The sequence below is a fragment of the Scleropages formosus genome, chromosome 17 (genome assembly GCF_900964775.1).
Source record: "Scleropages formosus chromosome 17, fSclFor1.1, whole genome shotgun sequence".
Classification (NCBI taxonomy): domain Eukaryota; kingdom Metazoa; phylum Chordata; class Actinopteri; order Osteoglossiformes; family Osteoglossidae; genus Scleropages; species Scleropages formosus.
The window spans coordinates 12,607,225-12,627,251 of NC_041822.1; the positions used below are offsets into that span (position 1 = coordinate 12,607,225).

The 20,027-nt window shown below is 43.5% G+C and overlaps 2 protein-coding genes across 2 annotated transcripts; both read left to right on the plus strand.

The window, feature by feature from the left end:
* The first annotated feature begins 384 nt into the window (after window positions 1–384).
* Window positions 385–9,101, plus strand: LOC108938437 (uncharacterized). The gene is made up of 6 exons (XM_018758992.2): window positions 385–432; window positions 990–3,414; window positions 4,092–4,206; window positions 6,485–6,549; window positions 8,767–8,835; window positions 9,022–9,101. Exons 1-6 carry the CDS (start codon window positions 406–408, stop codon window positions 9,099–9,101), a joined length of 2,781 nt encoding a protein of 926 aa, XP_018614508.2. The 5' UTR covers window positions 385–405.
* A 9,324-nt stretch (window positions 9,102–18,425) lies between these two features.
* On the plus strand, window positions 18,426–19,904 carry LOC108938436 (F-box/LRR-repeat protein 2-like). Its single transcript, XM_018758991.1, has 5 exons — window positions 18,426–18,557; window positions 18,709–18,836; window positions 19,028–19,144; window positions 19,342–19,449; window positions 19,790–19,904. Exons 1-5 carry the CDS (start codon window positions 18,426–18,428, stop codon window positions 19,902–19,904), a joined length of 600 nt encoding a protein of 199 aa, XP_018614507.1.
* Window positions 19,905–20,027: the final 123 nt, after the last annotated feature.

The window sequence follows — 20,027 nt, forward strand, 5'->3', positions numbered from 1 at the left end:
AATTAATATGGATTGTTTTCTATGTGAGTTACAACCCACAATAAATCCCGAAATTAATATATGCTGACAAAGTGACTGGACGTTGTATTATTTCCGGTAAAATACTTTCCCATGCAAATTTGCTACTAGTACTACAAGTCTGTTTAATAACCCTGAATTTATTAAACACTAAAAATAACAATAAAACATTCTGAAAACAAATTAACTTTCTGTATTTTTAAATATTGTGAATTCATGAGAAACAAAATTCAGTTTAACACCTTCTGCGCCAACGAACCAAAACTGATGAATCCGAAAAACTTAAGGGCGGCCGACTCCACGACTGAAATTATCGCGGGACTTCCGCTTCCGCCCGGTTTCCACGGCGCCAGTTTGTGAGCGCTGCGCTGTTCAGAGCTCGAGACCATGACGCCCGAGAACAAGTTCCGCTCGGTACGTTCTACGAAGCCGAACTTCGGCACGCTGATAGAATTGGGTGAATTAAAGTTGTCGAATGCACGATCCTTTTAGAAAACAATTTATACTGGCTAAAATGGTATACAAGTAAAAATTGTTTAATATAACAAATTATAAGAAAAATTATCTTTGGATGTTGTGGGGCAGTGCAGTGGTTTAATAACGGGTTGAGTAATTTAAGAGGGTTCTTTGTCTTTAACTATGATTACAAAATCTACTGCTGAGCGGCTTAATAACAGGTTCTTGACGGTAACCGTAAGGTGTGTGTGTGCGCGCGCGCTCTTCATAGACTGCAGTTCCGTCCCACTTGCTGTATTCTGCATTATGACTCGTTTTTTTAAATAGTGTTCTCATAACCATGAGCCCGACTGAGTAAGTGGCCGCTGTCAGTTAATGGGTACATGATGATGTGCAAACACCTATATTAGCATTCGCTGCGGCTTCTTTGTAAAAAAATAAGATATTGATGCGCAACAGGTGACCTTCCAGGTGTGTGTCTATTCACACGTGCTCTGTGATGTTACCGTCCGTAGGATCTTGATCCCTTCGCAGTCCTAAAGTCGGGGTGCCTCAGGGCAGAGTCATCCATTCCCACAGACAGCCCCAGGACTCAAAATCTCAAGTTTCTTAGGGAGAAATGCTTACAGTACTTTAGAGTCATGCTAGGAGCCTCAGATACATCTGAAACAGGAGAACGTCCGCTGCCACAGAATAATTTCACCCCTGAGAATAGCACTGTCCCATCAAATTCTCCTCAGCATCTCCGCTATAGGAAACCCCAGGGCTTTTTTAGTGGGACATCTGGAACTCTCGCTCAGATGCCTGGAGGAGACAGGTTAGCCCTGGACAGTCAGCTGCTGAATGACTCGTGCCTTCCGGAACACCAGAAGCTGAGGCATGTGCTAACCTGGGCTAAGAACTTCACCAGGGGGCAAGAGGTGAGTGCACGATGCCATGGTGAGCAGAATGTTAGCCAAGCCCAGAGAATGAACGTGGGCACTGAAGATGGGAAGCTGAAGGACTCTATCGAAACAAATCCAATGAGAGGATACAATAAGAAGGAGGAGAACTACATCAGAACCTGGGATGATAAGGATGGTAAAGACATAGGAAACAAAATATCCATTTTGGCTGAAGAATGTCCGGATAAAATGCTGGGAAGTGGTTATGTGGACTTGTCCAACAGCAAACGGATCACTTTTTCGAAGACTCTCTGTCAGACCCTGCCCATGACTAGTTCTCCAGTATCTGCTGTCAGCCACAGACTCGGCTCTCCTGTTGCGCACTGCAGCCGCTTCCATGTGAGCGAGAAGCAAGACTCTCCCAGAGATGAAGAGTTTATCCCGCATAGGGATTTGTATAAGATGCTGAATGGAAGTGAAGACCAACCAAGCTTTGCATCCTGTGACAAAGACATTTTCTTTCAGTCTGACCTCTCACTGCTGAACCCAAGAAACACTGCTATCTGCAAATCAACTGCTTCCTGCAACTGCAACAAATACGGTGTTTTGTGGCTCTCTAGGTCTGAAGATGCCACTAGGACACATAATGTTACATGTATAGATGAACTGGTACTGCAACCTCAGAGCAGACCTTCAGCAGGAATGGTCTTTGAAGCATCTGGCCCCCAAATTAATATGGTCAGCTCTGAGGAAGATGAAGAAAAGCCAGCAATTCAGAATCATCTGCTGAGCTCTTATAACAATTGGCATTTGCAGCAAGACACTGAGGCACAGGACCTGGCTGTCATGCCAGGAAGAGTTTTAGGAGATGTGATGGCTCTGACTTGGCTGAAGGAGGGTTCCAATTTTCTCCATGAAGTCCACACTGACCAGCCTTGGAACCCATCCCTGCTAACTCACTCTGTCTCCCCACTTGAGAGTGGCCATACGAAACCTAGCCTCCACAAGGAAGTTAAGGAGGGCTGTTTTCTGCATGAAATCCTCAAATCCACTCATATAACCCCCCTGTCAGATAAAGAGAGCGTTATAGATGGACGACACAAAGGTCCTGCCAACTTGAATATCATCATAGGTGACACAGCATTACCTTGTAAGCTTCTGGGATCTACTATTCAACAAGAGGACCCTACAGACCTGCCTGAGCCACTGGGATACCAAATGGGCCAGTATGGCCTGTTCTGGGGTGAGTCACACCAAAGCTGCTGTGACCAAACCACTGGTGGGGCCTGTTTTTGTTTCAGAGCCTCTGGTCAAAGCACCCAACAAAGCTTTCAAGTCCCACAAGGCTTGAGTGTCTACGAGGAGTACCTTCTCTATGTGGCTTGTATTGAAGACCTTAAATCACAGAAGGCCCACCGGTGTCCTGACCTGACTATTATGAGAGAAAGGTGTGATACTGACAAACGATGGGATGGAGAAGACAAGATTACTGTCAACAATGCACAGTGTGGAGGAGTCAGTGATTACTCTAACAGACAGCAACATGGAGAAGACAGGGTCATGATGGACAACGTAGAGTATTACACTAATGGTATTCTGCAAAATTCTGGAAATGATAATACAGATGAAATATCAAGAGCAGGAAGAAAAAGAATACAGCATAAAGAGAACATGAATGGAACAGAAGAACTTCATCATGGGTCTGCAGCTTCTGGGGTAAACCATCACCAGTGTCAAGAAGGTGGAGCAGCACATGTGCGCCCTTCTTTTAGTTCTGAATTTGTGAGATGCACAGAAGTGAGTGCAGATCCCATACTGCCCATGGCTGAGCATCACCCTGGAGGAACCCCATTTCCTCCGCCCTCCTCCTCTAACTCCCACACAGCTTTTCTGAGGTTGAGGGACAGTGTTACCTCCTCAAAAGACTGTGTGACGATGGGAACACCAGTAGCCCCGATGTGCTCACGTCTGGTGGAGAAGCAGGTGGCTCCTGACAGACAAGAGGACAGGAAAATGGTACGAACACAGAGTGGGTGGAGAGGAAAGAGGCCACAAGGTAGTGTCCTTTTCCAGTATTTATGTGTCTTACCCACATTCACAACATCCAGCCTAACAGACAACCTCAGTCTAGAAGAGCATCACAGACACCTCTAAGTGCAAAAGCAGAATTATAAACTGAGCTTGAATTTGGTTAGGTATCTAGTCATTAGATGAGGAAATTGCTGTTTTTGAGCCGGGATTTACGTTTACAGGCAGGTGAGGACGACCCAGGCCCTTTTACGGAGAGTTCTGACCCACCTTACATATTAAAGTGATGTAGCGCTTATGGAGGCCTGTTGGACACAGTAAGACAGAGTTTGCTAACAGCAACGAAAGGCATGGCGCAAGGGAGCATGAAATTTGATTATGCCGGATGTCCTGTCACATTCAATCTGGTGTCTCATCTTCCCAGAGACCTAACAGAGTCTGTAAGGTTTGGTTGTGCAACAAACAGTCTGCTTGGGGTGGTTTTGCATCAGAGGTGCACTCTTTAGCCTGACATAGAAGTGCTTCAGAATTGCAAGTGATAACATTGAATCTCTCCACGATGTGTCGCTGTTAATCATTGAAGGAAGGAAAAGATTTTTTGAAGATGGCTTGTATCAAAATTATTTTTACGATGCAGCTTTTTATAAATGATGTGGTGTGATTGTCAATGTTATTAGTGCGTTTTGTGTGATTGCTGCTGTTCAGCACAGAGGTCTACACAGAAGTGTAGCGAGCGCTCTGCCCAGGCTGGGCCCAGGAGGCACTGGGAGACATCAAGCCTACGCTGGTCATCCTGCTCCAACGGGGAATCGCTGCCAAGGTGGGACCATTTTAGACATCTCCCCCAACATGTCCCAGCTTCACCTTCACGCATCAGATACACCAAGTGTTGTGTGAGCTCACTGACACATGCCACATGATTTCCTTAATCCTTGATAAAAAAAAATAGAAGAGACTTAAAGTGTAAAGTTTTCTTATTCTGTGACCTTTCACAGTCCACCGCAAGAGGCTTGTGCAGTGCCGGTCGATTCTCTGACAAATACCTTCCTTTTTTGTGCCAGTAAGCTTTGGTTACTTCAGCAGAGCTGTTTAAACCACCATCTGTATTATTTGGAAGCATCTTGGGAATTTGAGGAACATGTAAAAAGTAGTAATAGACACTACCCTTGCTTCTTTATGTCTCATTTCTTTTTAGGTTAAACTTTACGTGTGTTTGCGTTTTGCTCTCATTACCGCTGACATGTCCCTAGGGTAAAACCTCAAAATGAAACACCGCTCTAAATGCAATAAATCACAGCTCTAGTTGCACCCTGTGCTCTATAGCCCACATTCTAAGGCCTTTAAGAAAAAAAACTCATATAGCTCAGGTTCAGGGCCAGGTTGTATTCAGTTGCTTGAACTGCACAGTGTGTTTCACAGAGATGATGATGGGAGCTAAAGGCCACAGAAGGTTCAATACAAAGCAGAACCTTTAGCTGCTGTGGCTTCCAGCTTAGGTCAGGCCCTCAGTGAAAGGATGTGTGCCACTGTTTCCTCCAGAAACCGCTTACAATCACGCCGTTGATTGGAAACAGGCCGAGAGCCAATTCTTCATGAAATATGGAACTGTCTCCATGCTGGAGGTTCCCAGTTTAAGGTCCAGGGCAGAAGAGGTAGGGATTCTCCTTCCTAGACAGGGTAGGTGGAGCAGGGTGCTGCTTCCCATGCAGCACACCTGCAATGACAGTTGTCGGCCACAGGGGGCAGCACTGAAGAATGACGTATCGCACCGTGATGGAAGTGTCTCTCTACCATGGCCAGGTGCGCTTGTATTCGTGTGTGTGTGTGTGTGTGTGTGTGTGTGTGTGTGTGTGTGTGTGTGTGTTCTGCTGGGGTTCACACTACGGGCTTAGGTGAGGAAGTGGCTGTGTTGCCTGTCCTGGTCCGTGATCACAGGAACAGGACTCTATGTGACCTTTCGTTTTCATGGTCTGTTACTTCTTCACACTGAGGTAGCAGAGCTTGAAAACACAGAGAACCAATAACATTGAGTAAATATTAACAATTAAAATACACCAAGCACATCGTGGAAAAGGTCATCAAGGTAACTTGCTCATTACCATTTTCCATTAATGTGAATTGTGTGACTGTTAACATTAAATCATGCAATTTGTCGAATGAGAACAGTTTTATCAACTGAAAGATGTATCTCTCCCCGATCTCGTAAGTGCATGGTAAATGTGGAAATGTTTGTTTATTGAACAAGCCTGTATACAGCTACTCATGTAATGTACACTGCTTTACTATATATAGTGGAATTACGTTTATTCATTTAACAGACACTTTTCTCCAAAGCAACTTCCAATGAACTGTATGTAGTGTTATGAGCCCACACACCTTATTCACCACAGTGACTTACAGTACTAGGTACACTACTTACAATGGGTCACTCATCCATACATCAGTGGAACACACTCTCTCTGTCACTCACACACTGTGGGTGAACCCAAACAGCATGCCTTTGGGAGGAAACCAGAGCACCCAGAGGAAACCCCTACAGACACGGGGAGAACATGCAAACTCCACATAGACTGATCAGGGATCGAACCCATGTCCACTCACACTACCCAGGTCCTTTGAGACAGCAGAGGTACTCGCTGTGCCACTGTGCAGCCCATTATTTACCCTTTTATACAGCTGGGTAATTTTACGGGAGTAATTTAGGGTACGTCCCTTTCTCAAGGGTACTACATCTGGAGGTTAGGGTCAAACCTGTGACCTTTGGGTCCAAAGCCAGTAGCTCTTTAATAATTGACTGTACTCAAGAACCACGTGTCTGCATCCAGGTCTCTCCTTCTGTTGATGTAATGCACTTATTGTATTTGTCTCAGAGATGTACGTCGCTTTGAAGAAAGGCACCTGCTAAATGAATACACGTAAATGTGCACGTGAAGGCTATGTGAAGAACGCGAGCTGTTTATCCGTGCAGTTACACTGCCCTCTGGTGGCACCCGGCCTCACTGACGTGGGAACGGCACGCGCTCTCGGGCGGGGTCGCTTTGGTTACCTTCAATATAAGGCTGCTGTGTATGGACCAGTGTCTATCTGTCTGACCACAGGTCCCAGTCTCCTCACAGACCATCATCTGCAGCAGCACTGAGGAGCAGATCCTCCTCCTCAACAGGTACCTTCAAACCTGGTGCAATTATTCTACAGAGCTTGTGGTGTGGAAATCCTCGAGCAGAACAGACACATTGTGGGTTCAAAATGTCATACATGAATTCATGGGTTTCCAAGCGCTAGGTGGTGGGAGCGGGACTTGACCAAATGGCCTTTGTTCATGCTACCAGTCCTTAAGTGCTCTGCTGCCCACTTATTGCTTAAGCTGCAATCTGGGTTCCAGTTAGTTGGCAAAGGTACAACCTGGTAACTAAAAGGCTTGAGAGTGCGTGTTTAAAGGAAAACTCTTCTTGTAGTTCAACATTGGTGTTCAGGTTTGCACGAGCTTGTTACTGCTGTTTAAGAAAAAAAGAATTAGTAGGAAGGTAATCAGGAATCGTTGATATTCTGAAAATTTTGTGCAGCTACTCATGTGATACTGTACTTAAGAATCACACAACTGCAACTATTTCTCTCTTTCTCCTAATGCAATGCACGCATTGTATTTTCTCTGAGATGCATGTCGCTTTGGAGAAAATGAATGAATAAATGTATTTTGTTGCTCATCCAACATTAAATCCATTACAAGTTTCAGTTTATACAGCTGTATATTTTCTGCCGGAGTAAATCTGGTCAAGCATCTCGATCAAGGGTGCTATAGTAGTATGAGTGAGACTTGAACCACCAACCTGTAACATACACCTTACGTGTTCAAGTCTTTAACAGCTAATCTATTTGTATTTCATTATATTGTTTTTATTTAATGTCAGAGTAGACCCAGTTCTCTTGTCTAGTGAATCCCTCTGCACATGGTTCGAGTGGTGCAGATTAACCACACACACACTCTCTGAAACCGCTTGTCCCAAGTGGCATCACGGTGAGCCGGAGCCCAACCCGGCAACACAGGGCATAGGGCTGGAGGGGGAGGGGACACACCCAGGACAGCACACCAGTCTGTCGCAAGGTACCCCAAGTGGGACTTGAACCCCAGATCTACCAGAAAGCAGGCACAGGCCAAACCCGTTGCGCTACCACACTCCCTGTAGATTGAACATGTAGTGTATAAAGTATACACTTGTACATGCCAGTGGCTCTGATATTTAGAGATAAAAATATATGTCTGGATGCAGATGGTGGGCTTTCATCTAAGTGTCTCCTTGGTGTGGGGGCTCCTGGCTCTCCTCCCCAGATGCCTTCTCTTTTTTGTGCTCTAATATTAGACCCTCTTTGAAATGGATTTTATATCTTTTATCAGTCATAAGACCAGCCCATTTTCTGCAGGGGAGTGAAGGCTTGTGTTGTAACCCATGCCCATGATCCACCTTACCGTGGTGCTGAAGTCAGTGAGCTTATATTTCCATAACTGTCAACAGCCAGCCATTCCTGTTTGTCCGTACGCACGCAAGGGGCAGCGGGAACAGCAGGTGCTGTAATGCTTATACCTGCAGCCAAAGGACTTGGATTCGAATCCCTGCTCCTGCTGTTGTACCTCTGAGAAAGGTTCTTGCACATGCTCAACACAACCTGCTCTCTGCTGTTCTGTTCCTACAAAACCCTTTGGCGCTGCGATTTTTGAACGAAATGTTGAAGCCAAGCCCTCTTCCTCTTAAAAAGCGATATGTTTTAATTTTCAAATGACACCTTGTACCCTAAAGGCACAGCTGACTGAATTCTAAAGCGGACACACTCTCACATCTGCAGCGAAACACCGCAAGCTCGTGTGTTCAATGAATGCTGGCAGCGGATCTGACATGTTTTTTGGAGCATTGCAGCGAATGTTACATCAAGATGGTGAAGCTGCTAAGATTAGCATCATAAAACGGTCCTTTCAAACGGACGGACCCTTTGAAGCGGCCGTATTAGACGTGGACACATTCATTCTCATGCTACATTAGCACACGGTTGCAGCGTGATGCTCTGTCCCCACTGGCAGTGTCAGACGCTTTCACCGATATGCTTCCCCTCGATTGTCATTCAGATGTGCAATTAATAGAGTTAAGAAAGGAAACGATTGAAATGCTGCACCTCTCGGTGTTGTTCTCCGAAACGGATGCAGCTCCCTGAGTTGATCCCTGTTTCCTGAGTATAAGTGGAGCTCAGAAACATCCTTCAGGATCAAACAAGATGACAACGGTGCATCCACTAAGAGCTGTGCTTTGAATATACCTTGAAGCAAAGGAGCACGTGGTTTTCCTGAGATATGCTGACACTGACATTCGTTTTTTTGCTGCGGGGGTCACAGGGGTCAGATTGTTGAATACCGCACCTGTGGGCTCGTCCTTACCGAAGGCCACCCAACAGTGCCGGACGGGTGAGTCAGAGGCCCTACTAATGATGTCACTTACTGTGCCATGATCACAAAATTCTGCATTATGGTTTTGAAAATCAGTTCATCACCGCTTCATCTTTCCGTTGTGCTCTACTGTTTTACAGTGAAGTGTTGTTGTTTTAATTCACTGTTCGGAATATTGTTTTCTTTCCGCCCATTTTTTTTCAGACACAGAAAATCAGGAAATATGTACTCATCTGGATGCTGGATATTGCACACAATCTGTAAGATCCTTCTCATGCTTTTGAAAATCTTCTTAAAATAAAAATCAAGAAAGCACAATGGGAAGTTATTTTTTGAAGCACTTTTTTTTTTTTTTTGCCACGGGGGGTGCGGTGGCGCAGTGGGTTTGACCGGGTCCTGCTCTCCAGTGGGTCTGGGGTTCGAGTCCCGCTTGGGGTGCCTTGTGATGGACTCATGTCCTGTCCTGGGTGTGTCCCCTCCAGCCTCACAGCCTGTGTTGCTGGCTTAGGCTCCAGCTCCCCGCGACCCTGCATAGGGACAAGTGGTTTCAGAAAATGTGTGTGTGTTTTTGCCACCTTTCTGAATTATTACTGTTTAATAAGTGTGTAGAGTCTGTATTAACCTCTGTTACGAAAGCAGAAATCTGCTGGTGGCGGAGAGCCGTCCTTCATATCATGGCTGATGGAAACTGTCCTGTACCTCCAGAAGACCGGGGCCAATGTTCTCGTCCCATGGCTCTCCCTCCCTGGTGAGGTATGGCTGTCCATTCTGGTGCTGTTGCCACATGTTGACCTGTCCCGTGTGGCACAGTCCTGCAGGCAGCTGTGCAGTCTGGCCTACGACAGATCGCTCTGTGAGTCACCCGGCTACGTCTGAACAGCGCACATGTACATGGGTCTCGTTTCTCTTTTTAAAAAAAAAATCTTAGCATCCTTTCAAATGGCTGGTGGCGACTTCAAGAAGGGAAATTGGTTACGGCTGGTTTTGCATTGCATGTTTCTGTAATTTTATGTTTGGAAATAATTAAACTAATTGCAGAGTGCAGGAAATAAATGGTCAGACTCAAAGCAGGAGTGTGAGCCAGCAGGACCCGGTGTACTCAAGGTGCTGATGGAGATAAAGATTCTGCATCAGGATGAGAATCTGGTTTTGCACAAACTGGAAAGAGCTGCCTGACTGAGTGCTGACAAGTTAAAATAATTAAGACCTGTGTGGTCAGAAAGACGAGTCGATTGACACCTAGTGCCACACGGAACCGAGGACGCGAGGACAGCTGGACCCGAGTGCAGGAACGTTTGTCAGGAACCGAGGAGTCAGGCGAGGATCCGTGGACGTAGTCAGGAGACGAGGCGAACGGTCAGAAGCCGCGGAATGAAAAACTGGGACTGGGAACGAAGGAGATCACGACATGAGCGCAAAGAGGGACAGTTGTCTCAGTGAGATTCCACGAGTGCAAAGGGGCTGAGGAGGATTTTTTTTAAAGCTGAGTGCTCTAATTGTCATCGGGTGCCCGATCGGTGTCGGGTGCTGCTGACTACAGTGCGGATGTGGACGTGTACGTGAAACCTATGTGCTCAGTAATAATCCAAGTTTTATACCGTATTATAGCTCACAATTAGGACAATTATTGCTTATTGTTTTAGCTTAGGCTGCTGTGAAGAAATTTGTATTTAATAACATTTTATGGTTAGGTGTGGTATGGTGGTGCCAGTGCCTCACAACTCCTGGGCAGTGGGCTTGGACATGGGTTTGAATCCGGCCCAGTCTGTGCAGAATTTGTGTATTATTCTTATATTTGTGTGAGTTTCAGCCAAGTGCTCTGGTTTTCTCCCACAGTCCAAAGATATGTTTCAGATGCACTGGTGACTCTAAAATGTTCATGGTGTGTGAATGTGTTTGTGTGATGTACTGCCCTCCTGTCCAGAGTTTACCCTGCCTTGCACCCTGTACTTCCATGATAGGCTCCAGACCAGCATGACCTTGCCTTGGACCAGTGGTTAATGGTAATGAATTACATTTACATGTGCTTTTACATTTATTCATTTAGCATACACTTTTTTTCCAAAGTGACATGTATATCACAGGGAACAATACAAAGAATGCATTACATCAGCGGAAGGAGAGATTTGGATGCAGACATATTAATGAATGATTTTTTATTACTGGTTTTAAGGTGGGGTATAAAGTGTTGGTGTATCATAGTTAACAGCTGTGTTGTGAAGTGGGGCATGTAACTGTATGGAACAGTGTGGCGCTCCTTTGCTACTGAGAACACAGGTAATGGACTTCAAAAAGTTGTCCTGCTATAATAACCAAAACTGCTGTAGGTCCAGGACAATCCAGCCAACTGATCACCATAGCCCTGTAAAGCAGCCCACTGGTGTCATTGATTGATGTTTCAGAGCATCCAGAATCTAGCAAAACATAGAATTTTAAATCCAATTTACTAGACTCAGATTGAAACATTTAGTTCTTGTCCTTAATGTCTTGATAGCGTTGCAGCCCAACATTTACATTTGTTCATTTAGCTGAAGCTTTTCTCTGAAATAACTTACAATGTTAACATACTTACAGTTATTTATTGATTTGTATAGCTAAGTGGTTTTTTTTTTCTTTCACTGGAGCAATTGTTTAGGGGAAGCACTAAGCTCAAGGGTGATACAGGTGGAGGTGGGATTTGAACCCTCAACCTTTTGCCACAGGCAGTAGCTCGAACTACTAAGTTACCAGCCGGTAGTATTGATTGGCACTGGTTTATAATTTTCTTTTTTCATGTGTGATTCTTTAACATTTGTAATGCTTAGCTCTCTTACTCTACAGCTCTGACATCAGCAGCAACACCTCTGAGGTTTCATATGCATGCAGTGGCATCACTAGTTGGTGTCACCCCTCCTCCCATACAAGACCCTACAGAATCCTTAGTAATGTTTTGTTGTACAAATGTTACCTGTAAATCGTAATTCCCGTGTATCACTGAATGTAATGGCAATAGTAGTGACATAAACAACTAGCAAAATTAAAATGACACCTTTAAATTACAATATCATATGCACAGCCTAAATGTATTTACATTTACATAGTTAAACATTAAGAAAACAATAGAATTTGAAGTAAAAATGTTTAAGAACTTCATCAAAATTGTCTCTTTTAACAATATTGACATAGGTTCACAAATACTAATTACCGCAATACACACACACACATTTTCTGAACCGCTTGTCCCATACGGGGTCGCGGGGAACCGGAGCCTACCCGGCAACACAGGGCGTAAGGCCGGACGGGGAGGGGACACACCCAGGACGGGACGCCAGTCCACCGCAAGGCACCCCAAGCGGGACTCGAACCCCAGACCCACCAGAGAGGAGGACCTGGTCCAACCCACTGCACCACCGCACCACCGCACCCCCGTTATAATTACCGCAATATTGTAGCTAAAACACCAGAAAATTTGACAAAATTAGTAGCTATAGAAACATCAGCAGCAACAAAAACAACAGCACGTGCTTGTAACGCGTGCGGACGAAACCACGTGATTCGAAGCGTCATTGTAATTGAGTAATAATGACAGCTCTCATGGGAGCACATTAGAAGGTTCAAAAAGTAAAAGAGTATAGAGTTTTAGCCTTGTAGGTATATTGATACACGTCAGCTGGGTTTATGAAAATCTCTGTTATAGCTAACTACAGTACAGGGATAATGTTATAAAAATAATACATCTGCTGAAACACTGCACAATAATTTTACAGACAGTCATTATGGCGTCACCCGGCGCAGTCCGCACCCCCCGGTGACGCCACCGTATCCATGCAAAAACTGTTTGCGCCACACTCTTCCTGCTCTGCCCGGCTGTTCACACGCAAAGCTCCCGTGTTGGCTCCCCGCTGCTCTTGGGCACATGTCTCGCAGTCGTGACGCTGAGCTTTCGGGAGCCAACACCCTGGGCAAACTCAGGAGATAAGCGGAGAGCCCGAGGTTACAGTTGCAGAAACACGTGCTTTGTTCAAACAGACGCCTTCAACGACACTCCTTGGGGAGCAAGGCATGGGGTAAAGACACAGTGGTGCAGTCCATACCTCCACAGGCCCTGGAATGTGTTAGGCCTGAGGACAAGTGTGTGCGCTGCTGCAGCACTTAGTCATACATTTTAGCTGAGAACCACCGATTAGCTTTCACCAGTTTTGGGACTAAGATTATCAATCGGCACCTGCTGCGACTATTAGGACTTATCAAAGACGTATGAGAATGTTATTGTAGATTTAGTGATGTAACAGAAGTGTATGGAGTTGTTTGCTGACAGAGTATAAGTTGCTTTTATTCATGAAGTTTAGTAGACAGGATTTATGATGAAAGAGGAAAAGCAAGTGAAGAGTCCGTCGGAAGAACGATCAGTGTCTCAAAATGGAGAAAACGATTAACTTTGAAATAATATTTCATTCCACATATATAATTGCCTAGCATAGGAATAGGGCGGGGGTGTGTAGTGGTGTGGTGGGTTAGGCTTGTGCCTGCTGTGTAGCAGCTCTGGGGTTCGAGCCCTGCTTGGGGTGCCTTGCGGCGGTCTGATGTCCCACCCTGGGTGTGTCCCCTCCCCCTTCAGCCCTGTGTTGCCGGGTAAGGCTCCGGCTCGCCGCGACCAAAGAATTAGACATCACAATTGGTATTTGGCAGTAGGGTATTACATCTTGTTGCATTTTAGTCAATAATTTTGGTATGGGAGATGATTTTAAAACTTGTGCAATCTGGTTTACAATCGTTTTCCCTTTGTATCAATATTTTTCCCTATGTATCAATGAAAAATTGCCTTCTTAAAAACCTGCCCTTATTTACATGCAATTTCATTGAAAAAATAACAGTAAATAGGCCCCTTTATGAGAAGGAATATTTAAAAAATGGTTAATTTATGGAAAATTTAAGGGAGAAATTCAACTCGATAATGGTACTGAATGTCAATATAAAAATGTACTGCCCACAGAAGAGATTATTTCACCAAAAAGCCCACGTGTCTCTGTATTCCTTAAACTGCTACGTTTGCCAAGTTTTAATCCAAGCAAACTGAAAAAGAAGAAATTCTCACAAAAATAAAACAAAATATTGTGCTTTGAATTTTCAGTATTCAGGACTGTCTTGATTGCAATCAGTCTTCGATTGGTGATCCTGAAGACAGAGATGAACGGTTTTGCACAAACTGGCACCTTAACACACCGTTCATTTCTCTTGACATGAACACGATAGTCGTAAGAATATTAATTCTATGCAAAACCTGGAATTCTGCCCTCAGGCGACATCTACCTATGTTGTTGAAAAAGACGAATGTCAATAAGTATGTGTCTTGTTCATCTTTTGCCTTCATCTCATTCAGGTGCTTCACTATCACAGCTTTCTTCTTCTGAGGTCATAGAGGAACACTGAAGTCTTGTGCATTTGCAGTGTTCGCCAGCACTGTGTTCTGAAAGCTTACGAATTTTGTCTTCCTTTAAATTCCTGCTTCTTCGGTTTGTCAGTGAGCTTGTGTGCGCTCTCAGCTTCTGCCATTTTGGACGAGTGAAAACACAACACAAGTAAACAATTGGTCAGTTGATGTCACGTGTCATCAATTAGCTGACACAACTCAGACCTTGATAATGTTTCGCTAGGGAGATTTGGACTACGATTGTTCTTTCGAATGAGGCTTTTGTCCTTTGCTTCACCATGTATTACTATGACCGTTTTTCATTAGAAAAGCATTTTAGGAAGAAGCTAGAAGCAATGATCTTATAAGGTAAGGGGGATAACTTCATTTTTTCAAAATTGTGACTGCGATCGTTCTTCCCATGGACTCTTCAAATATATTCATCAGTAAGTCAGTTTTGGCAGGAACAAGGTGGACGATGATGTGTTTCCTGTGGAGAAGAAAACAGACTCTAGTCATGCTTGCAGAAATACTGACTATTGTAATAATGTAGCACATAGAGTTTTTATTGAACATTCTGTTAATGGTTTGGTGAGAGACTATTTCACTTGTAAGACTGTAAAGATGACATGGAAGAAAACCATGTGTCAGAAAATGGTTAAATGAGATCATATCTTGGTTTTCTGCAAGTTTGTTTTATAACACTTCAATCCCATTTCTCATATACCGTCCTTCTTACCAACATTACCTCAGAGTGCTCACCATAAGAGAGAGCGAAAAAGTATAAAAAAGACATTGAGTTAGTGTTGGCGATATCAATCACTTGCATTAGCATTAATTAAAAGATGGGAATATAACCAGTTAACAATACGCAGTTCAATTTTATTTTCAATGTGGGGAAAAAACCAAGCGGAACTGGAGAAAAGGAAACAAATCTTGTAAGCCTGGTATGGAGAAAAAATCTTTGGGGTTCATGCTCTATCTTTTTTTTTCCCCTCTAAAAAGTGTTTGTTTTGATGCATAGGTAGACACGGGGCTTAATGCTTTATTTGCGGATGTTTCGGTATCAATCAAGATGCCATCCTCTACTCAGAGAAAGTGAGAAAAGGGGCTGTAGTGTAAATAGTGTGTTTGTGTATGCTCTCATCTGACACCGACGGGGGGGCCGTATTGATTGGCTGGTCAGTTTGCTCCTGACCTTGACTTTTTGCTATTTTTTCAATAGTGTTTATTTTAATATGGTGTGCTATACACATGACTGAGGAAAATAGTACACAGAGCTTGAAACACAATTTGGATCGCTTCATTCTTTGCCCTCTATGGATAGCCACAAAACAGAGATTGTCACGGATACATCGGATACATGTTCGTTCGACAATTCTGTGGCAATTTCATGCAGAAAGGAGAATTTATTCCTTTACTTCATGATCCTATCCCAGAAAGACATGAATTAATCCATGTTGTGTCAGCTGATGCCGTGGTAAATAATGAAGAATTACCCTGAAATTCACTAAAAGGGTCCTTATTTTAATGAAACTTTAGTAAAAAGTCATGCTACTGTCGCCAGCCCTGCATCTGCATCCAGTGGAACAAAATGTTTGACGCTAACTGCCTAGATAGCTCTAGTCTCTGGTTTCTTCAGAAAAGAGTCTGGAGTCTGGCTTCTCCACTGTGATGCTAAAAGTCCCTCTAGTCAATGGCTAACTTTTCACCTGGGGTTGCAGTCCAAACTTATAAATGTCCTATATGGTAATTCAACCATCATTTCTATTGCTTGGTAAGAAAGTGACCATTGTAGTGTTTCTTTGTGTAAATGCTGTACTTTTTCAAGAAATCAGAGAACTATCTGGAATTAAAATTTTAAAAATGTGAGAAAACATTGAGGGACACTACTAGGCAAGGATAGATCTTGGAATTAAGCTGGAGAACCAAGTTTGCCAATGTCAACCATCCCTCAGAGCTCATAAGAGTGGACACACCTATGGGGCACAGTCTAGCTCTCATCTGTATGAGGAATCACCAGGTCACGAATGCGGAATGAATATTGTAACTGAGCAAATCCACAACCTGAGGTTAGAATTACAAGTCCAACCTGTTCTCTCTTATTCTGCAGGGAAGAAGGTTAAAATTGAGAATCAGTCCAGTCTGAATGACCAGTCTTTGAGCAGCATTGGTAGGCGTAGCCCCCAGAGCCTTACCCTGTTCAGATGCACAGGATTGTGCATTACCTCAAAGGGGCTGGATGAACTGTTCATGCAGTGTAAAGACTCCCTTAAGGTACAGTAATAATGATATTGCCTGCTTGGACCAGAGTCTGGCTTCATGTCAACTGTATTGTCTACAAGAGAAGTGTAAAAAATGGACAAAGTACAAGTGGCAAGGTTCAGGACACACGCAACACATCCTTTGCAAAGCAGTGGATCCACACAGACTCTTGAGAGACAACAGACAGTGAAAGAATCACGCATAGCATAGACTCCAGACTAAAAGGGATGAAAACTCACAAGAACCATGCTGATATCAGACAAACTGTAGTTCAGTCTGATGGTGTAGACTACAGATAGACAGCTGTGTATTATGTCAGAGAGGGCTGGACTTAGGATCTGTCAGGGCAACAGTTGCCTAAAAATGGGTCTAGTTACCCTCATATAAATGACCACAAAGGGTCTGTTATGAGAGGCTCTTTATGTAACCAAGGAGCTGGGAGAGTAGGGAGAAAGGGTGTTGTTTACAACAAAGGGCTCTTTTATTACACTGAGGCTGTTACATCCCATTGCAGCCTATTTCCCATTTTAAACAGGCCCAGAACAACAGAGAAGGGGCAGGTAAGAATGTCATACTAACTTTGCAGTGTATGTCTGGGACTTCTCGCTTTGTGAATGCCAGTGGCAACATTTGATAATCATAACTGTTGTCGGATATCAGGAGCTGATCATGCCCAGCTGCAGCGGTCCTGGTTTCCAAGGAGACAATGTGCTGCTGTCCTGCAGCTGGCACTGCACCTGTCTTAGCGCTCTAGATGTGAGCTGGACAGGAGCCACAGATGTGGGCATCATTGCAATGGTCACTGCTTGCATCAGGTATGATAGTGCCTCAAAATACATTCCTCATGTGTCATTCAGATGCTGAAGAAGCAATGCTGATCACAATACAATGCTATTATAATTATTGTTTGTACTAACCAGTAGAAACCTTACTAAATACCAGGGTTCTCATCATGATGTCTAAAAGTAGTCATTATTTTAAAAGAGACGTGTACATTTCAGTTCCAATCAAAACATATTTACATGAATGTTCACTACATAACAGCTTAGTGGAATGTTAGATGGTTCATTTTTCTAAAGAACACTTACATAATCCTTATCCACTACCAGCAATAGTATCTTTTAAAGCACATAATTTAATTTCACGTTAATTCAAAAGCTTTGTGAGAAGTAATTACATGGCCAATGTCACAGGACGTCTCATGCTTAAGTTAGCAGTACAACCACATGAACTTGTGATATATATATATATAGTAATAATAAGTGTTTTAAAAGAAATCTGAGTGGCACTAATCCTTGTCCAATGTGTGCAGGTTGGAGACCGTGGTAGTCAACGGATGCCAAATGACCGACGAGGCCTTGAAATTGCTCATCAAAGCACATGGGAGAAGGTACACTGTATTGTCATAAGACCCTATTTATTAGTGGAATGGTCTGTGTCACTGGCATCTTTCTTCTTAACACCATACTGACCATGTTGCCACAACCACTTGACTTGAGCCATTTCTTTAGACTCCATATCCTTCTTTCTGTTAACATAAAGAGTTTTATTATTTGACCTTAATTATTTATTATTTGAGGTAAACAAATGAGAATCAAAATAGTGCAGTACTGCACGTAACACTAGTGTAAGAAACTCTGGAAGAGACCAGTAGTTATACTGTATTTACACTGATAAACATGAAAGAGGCCTGCATAGATGGCCTCCTTCTTTGGTAGGGGTTTGTCTGCCCTTACTATTTTGCTGGAGGCTTGGAAATTTTAACATTGGACTTAATGTCGTTGGCTGTTCTCACTACTGTGATAGTGGCTAAAGGAGGACCCCACACCTAACGACATAAAACTGTAATAGCTGTAGTCTCTGCAGGTCCTTGAATAGCTGTGACCGATCTCCTAGTCTTCGCAGGTTGGAGGTGTTTGGTTGCCTGTCTCTCAGCTCTGACTGTATGAGTGCTATGACAGAGGCCTCCCCTAACATGGAAGTTCTGAACATTGGAAAGATCCCAAAATTATCCAACCAGTGTTTGATTCAGATGATGTCCAGCTTTAAACGACTGACTTCACTCAACCTGGCTGGTCTTTTTGCGGTGAGTGTCTTTCATATATTAAAAAGTAGGTCTATTCAAATGTCTCATGGGAAGCAAATTGATCTTATTTTAGGCAATATTCCTCTCATACCATAAGTAATTTTGACCTGTTCTAGACATGAATACTAAACTGTCCTCCCTTGTGGTCTAGGTACGGGATCAAACTGTTCATCACATAGTTAAGCAGTGTCCTAAGCTCCTGAGTCTCACACTCAGCTTCTGCCCTCACATCACTGATGTCAGTCTGATTGAAATCAGCACCTACTCCCCTTCCATCAGGTGAGAGACGGTTGTGATTAACCCTCATCCCTGTTTCCATCAGTTGGATACAACTGCGCCTACATCAGTGCTTTCTTTTCCTTCACTGGGTGAGTGAGGGGTTTAGCTAGTTAACCAGCAGCTCTTCTTTCAGATGAGACAGCTCATAATAATATGGCCACTTGGATGCCACCCTAGCGTCTTTGTTGCAGGAACCTGGATGTGAGTGGCTGCAGGGCCATAACAGATAGAGGTGTCCAAGCAATTGCCATGTCCTGCATCTGCCTCCAGGAACTGGATCTGAGTCTGACGTCCACAGGAAACAGAGGGTATGAACTTCCGTTCATGTATAATGGTACAATGGCTTAGCAGATAGTATTAGTTCTTCACGATTGTCAATTTAATCATTTGTCCATAAAGTATACGCATATTCCCCCTGTGGTTTTTATGTGTTGCAGTGTACATTTCTGCTTTGCATATGAGTTTTTGTGATATTCTACACCATAATTGGTTTTATTCATTGTAGTGTCTATCTCCTGGCCAACTACTGCTACAGAAACCTGCATACAGTAAAACTTAGCTTTTGTTGGGTCTCTCCGGATGCCGTGAGAAAGCTCTGCAAACACTGTAAAGGGTGAGCATTTAAAACTCGATTCTCTCAATTGTCATTAGAGTGCAAGTGTGGATAGGAAAATTAATATAATATGTGCAGGAAAATATTATTTGGATACAGGCCTTAGGAATAAGAATTAATTACCTTGTTATTCTTTTATTATTATAAGTCTTCAGTATGTGTAAGGTGGACAGTTATGACCTAATATGCATAAGACAGCTTTGTGTAAGTGGACTATTAAAATATGTTATTTCTGTCATTAAAGGTGAGTAATAATTGTCTTTCCATGGAATTCTAGCTTTCGATAAAGATCAGTTTAATCTAACTTTCTCCCGTGTCCATTAAACTTTTCTTTTCCCAGACTGAAGTTGCTGCATCTGTATGGCTGTTGTGATGTCTACAAAATTAAAGAATTACAGGAGATAAATAAGAATGTCAAGGTGAAATGTGATTGTTCTGACAAACAAGAGACTTAAAGAATTTGAGAAAGAAAGGAATTTGGTAGTTGGAAAACGGATCCTTCTATGGTCTTGCGGGATAAGCTGATCATTCCGGCAACCTGCAGCCTGAAGAGGTTTGCAAAGAAGTCCTTCTGAGTT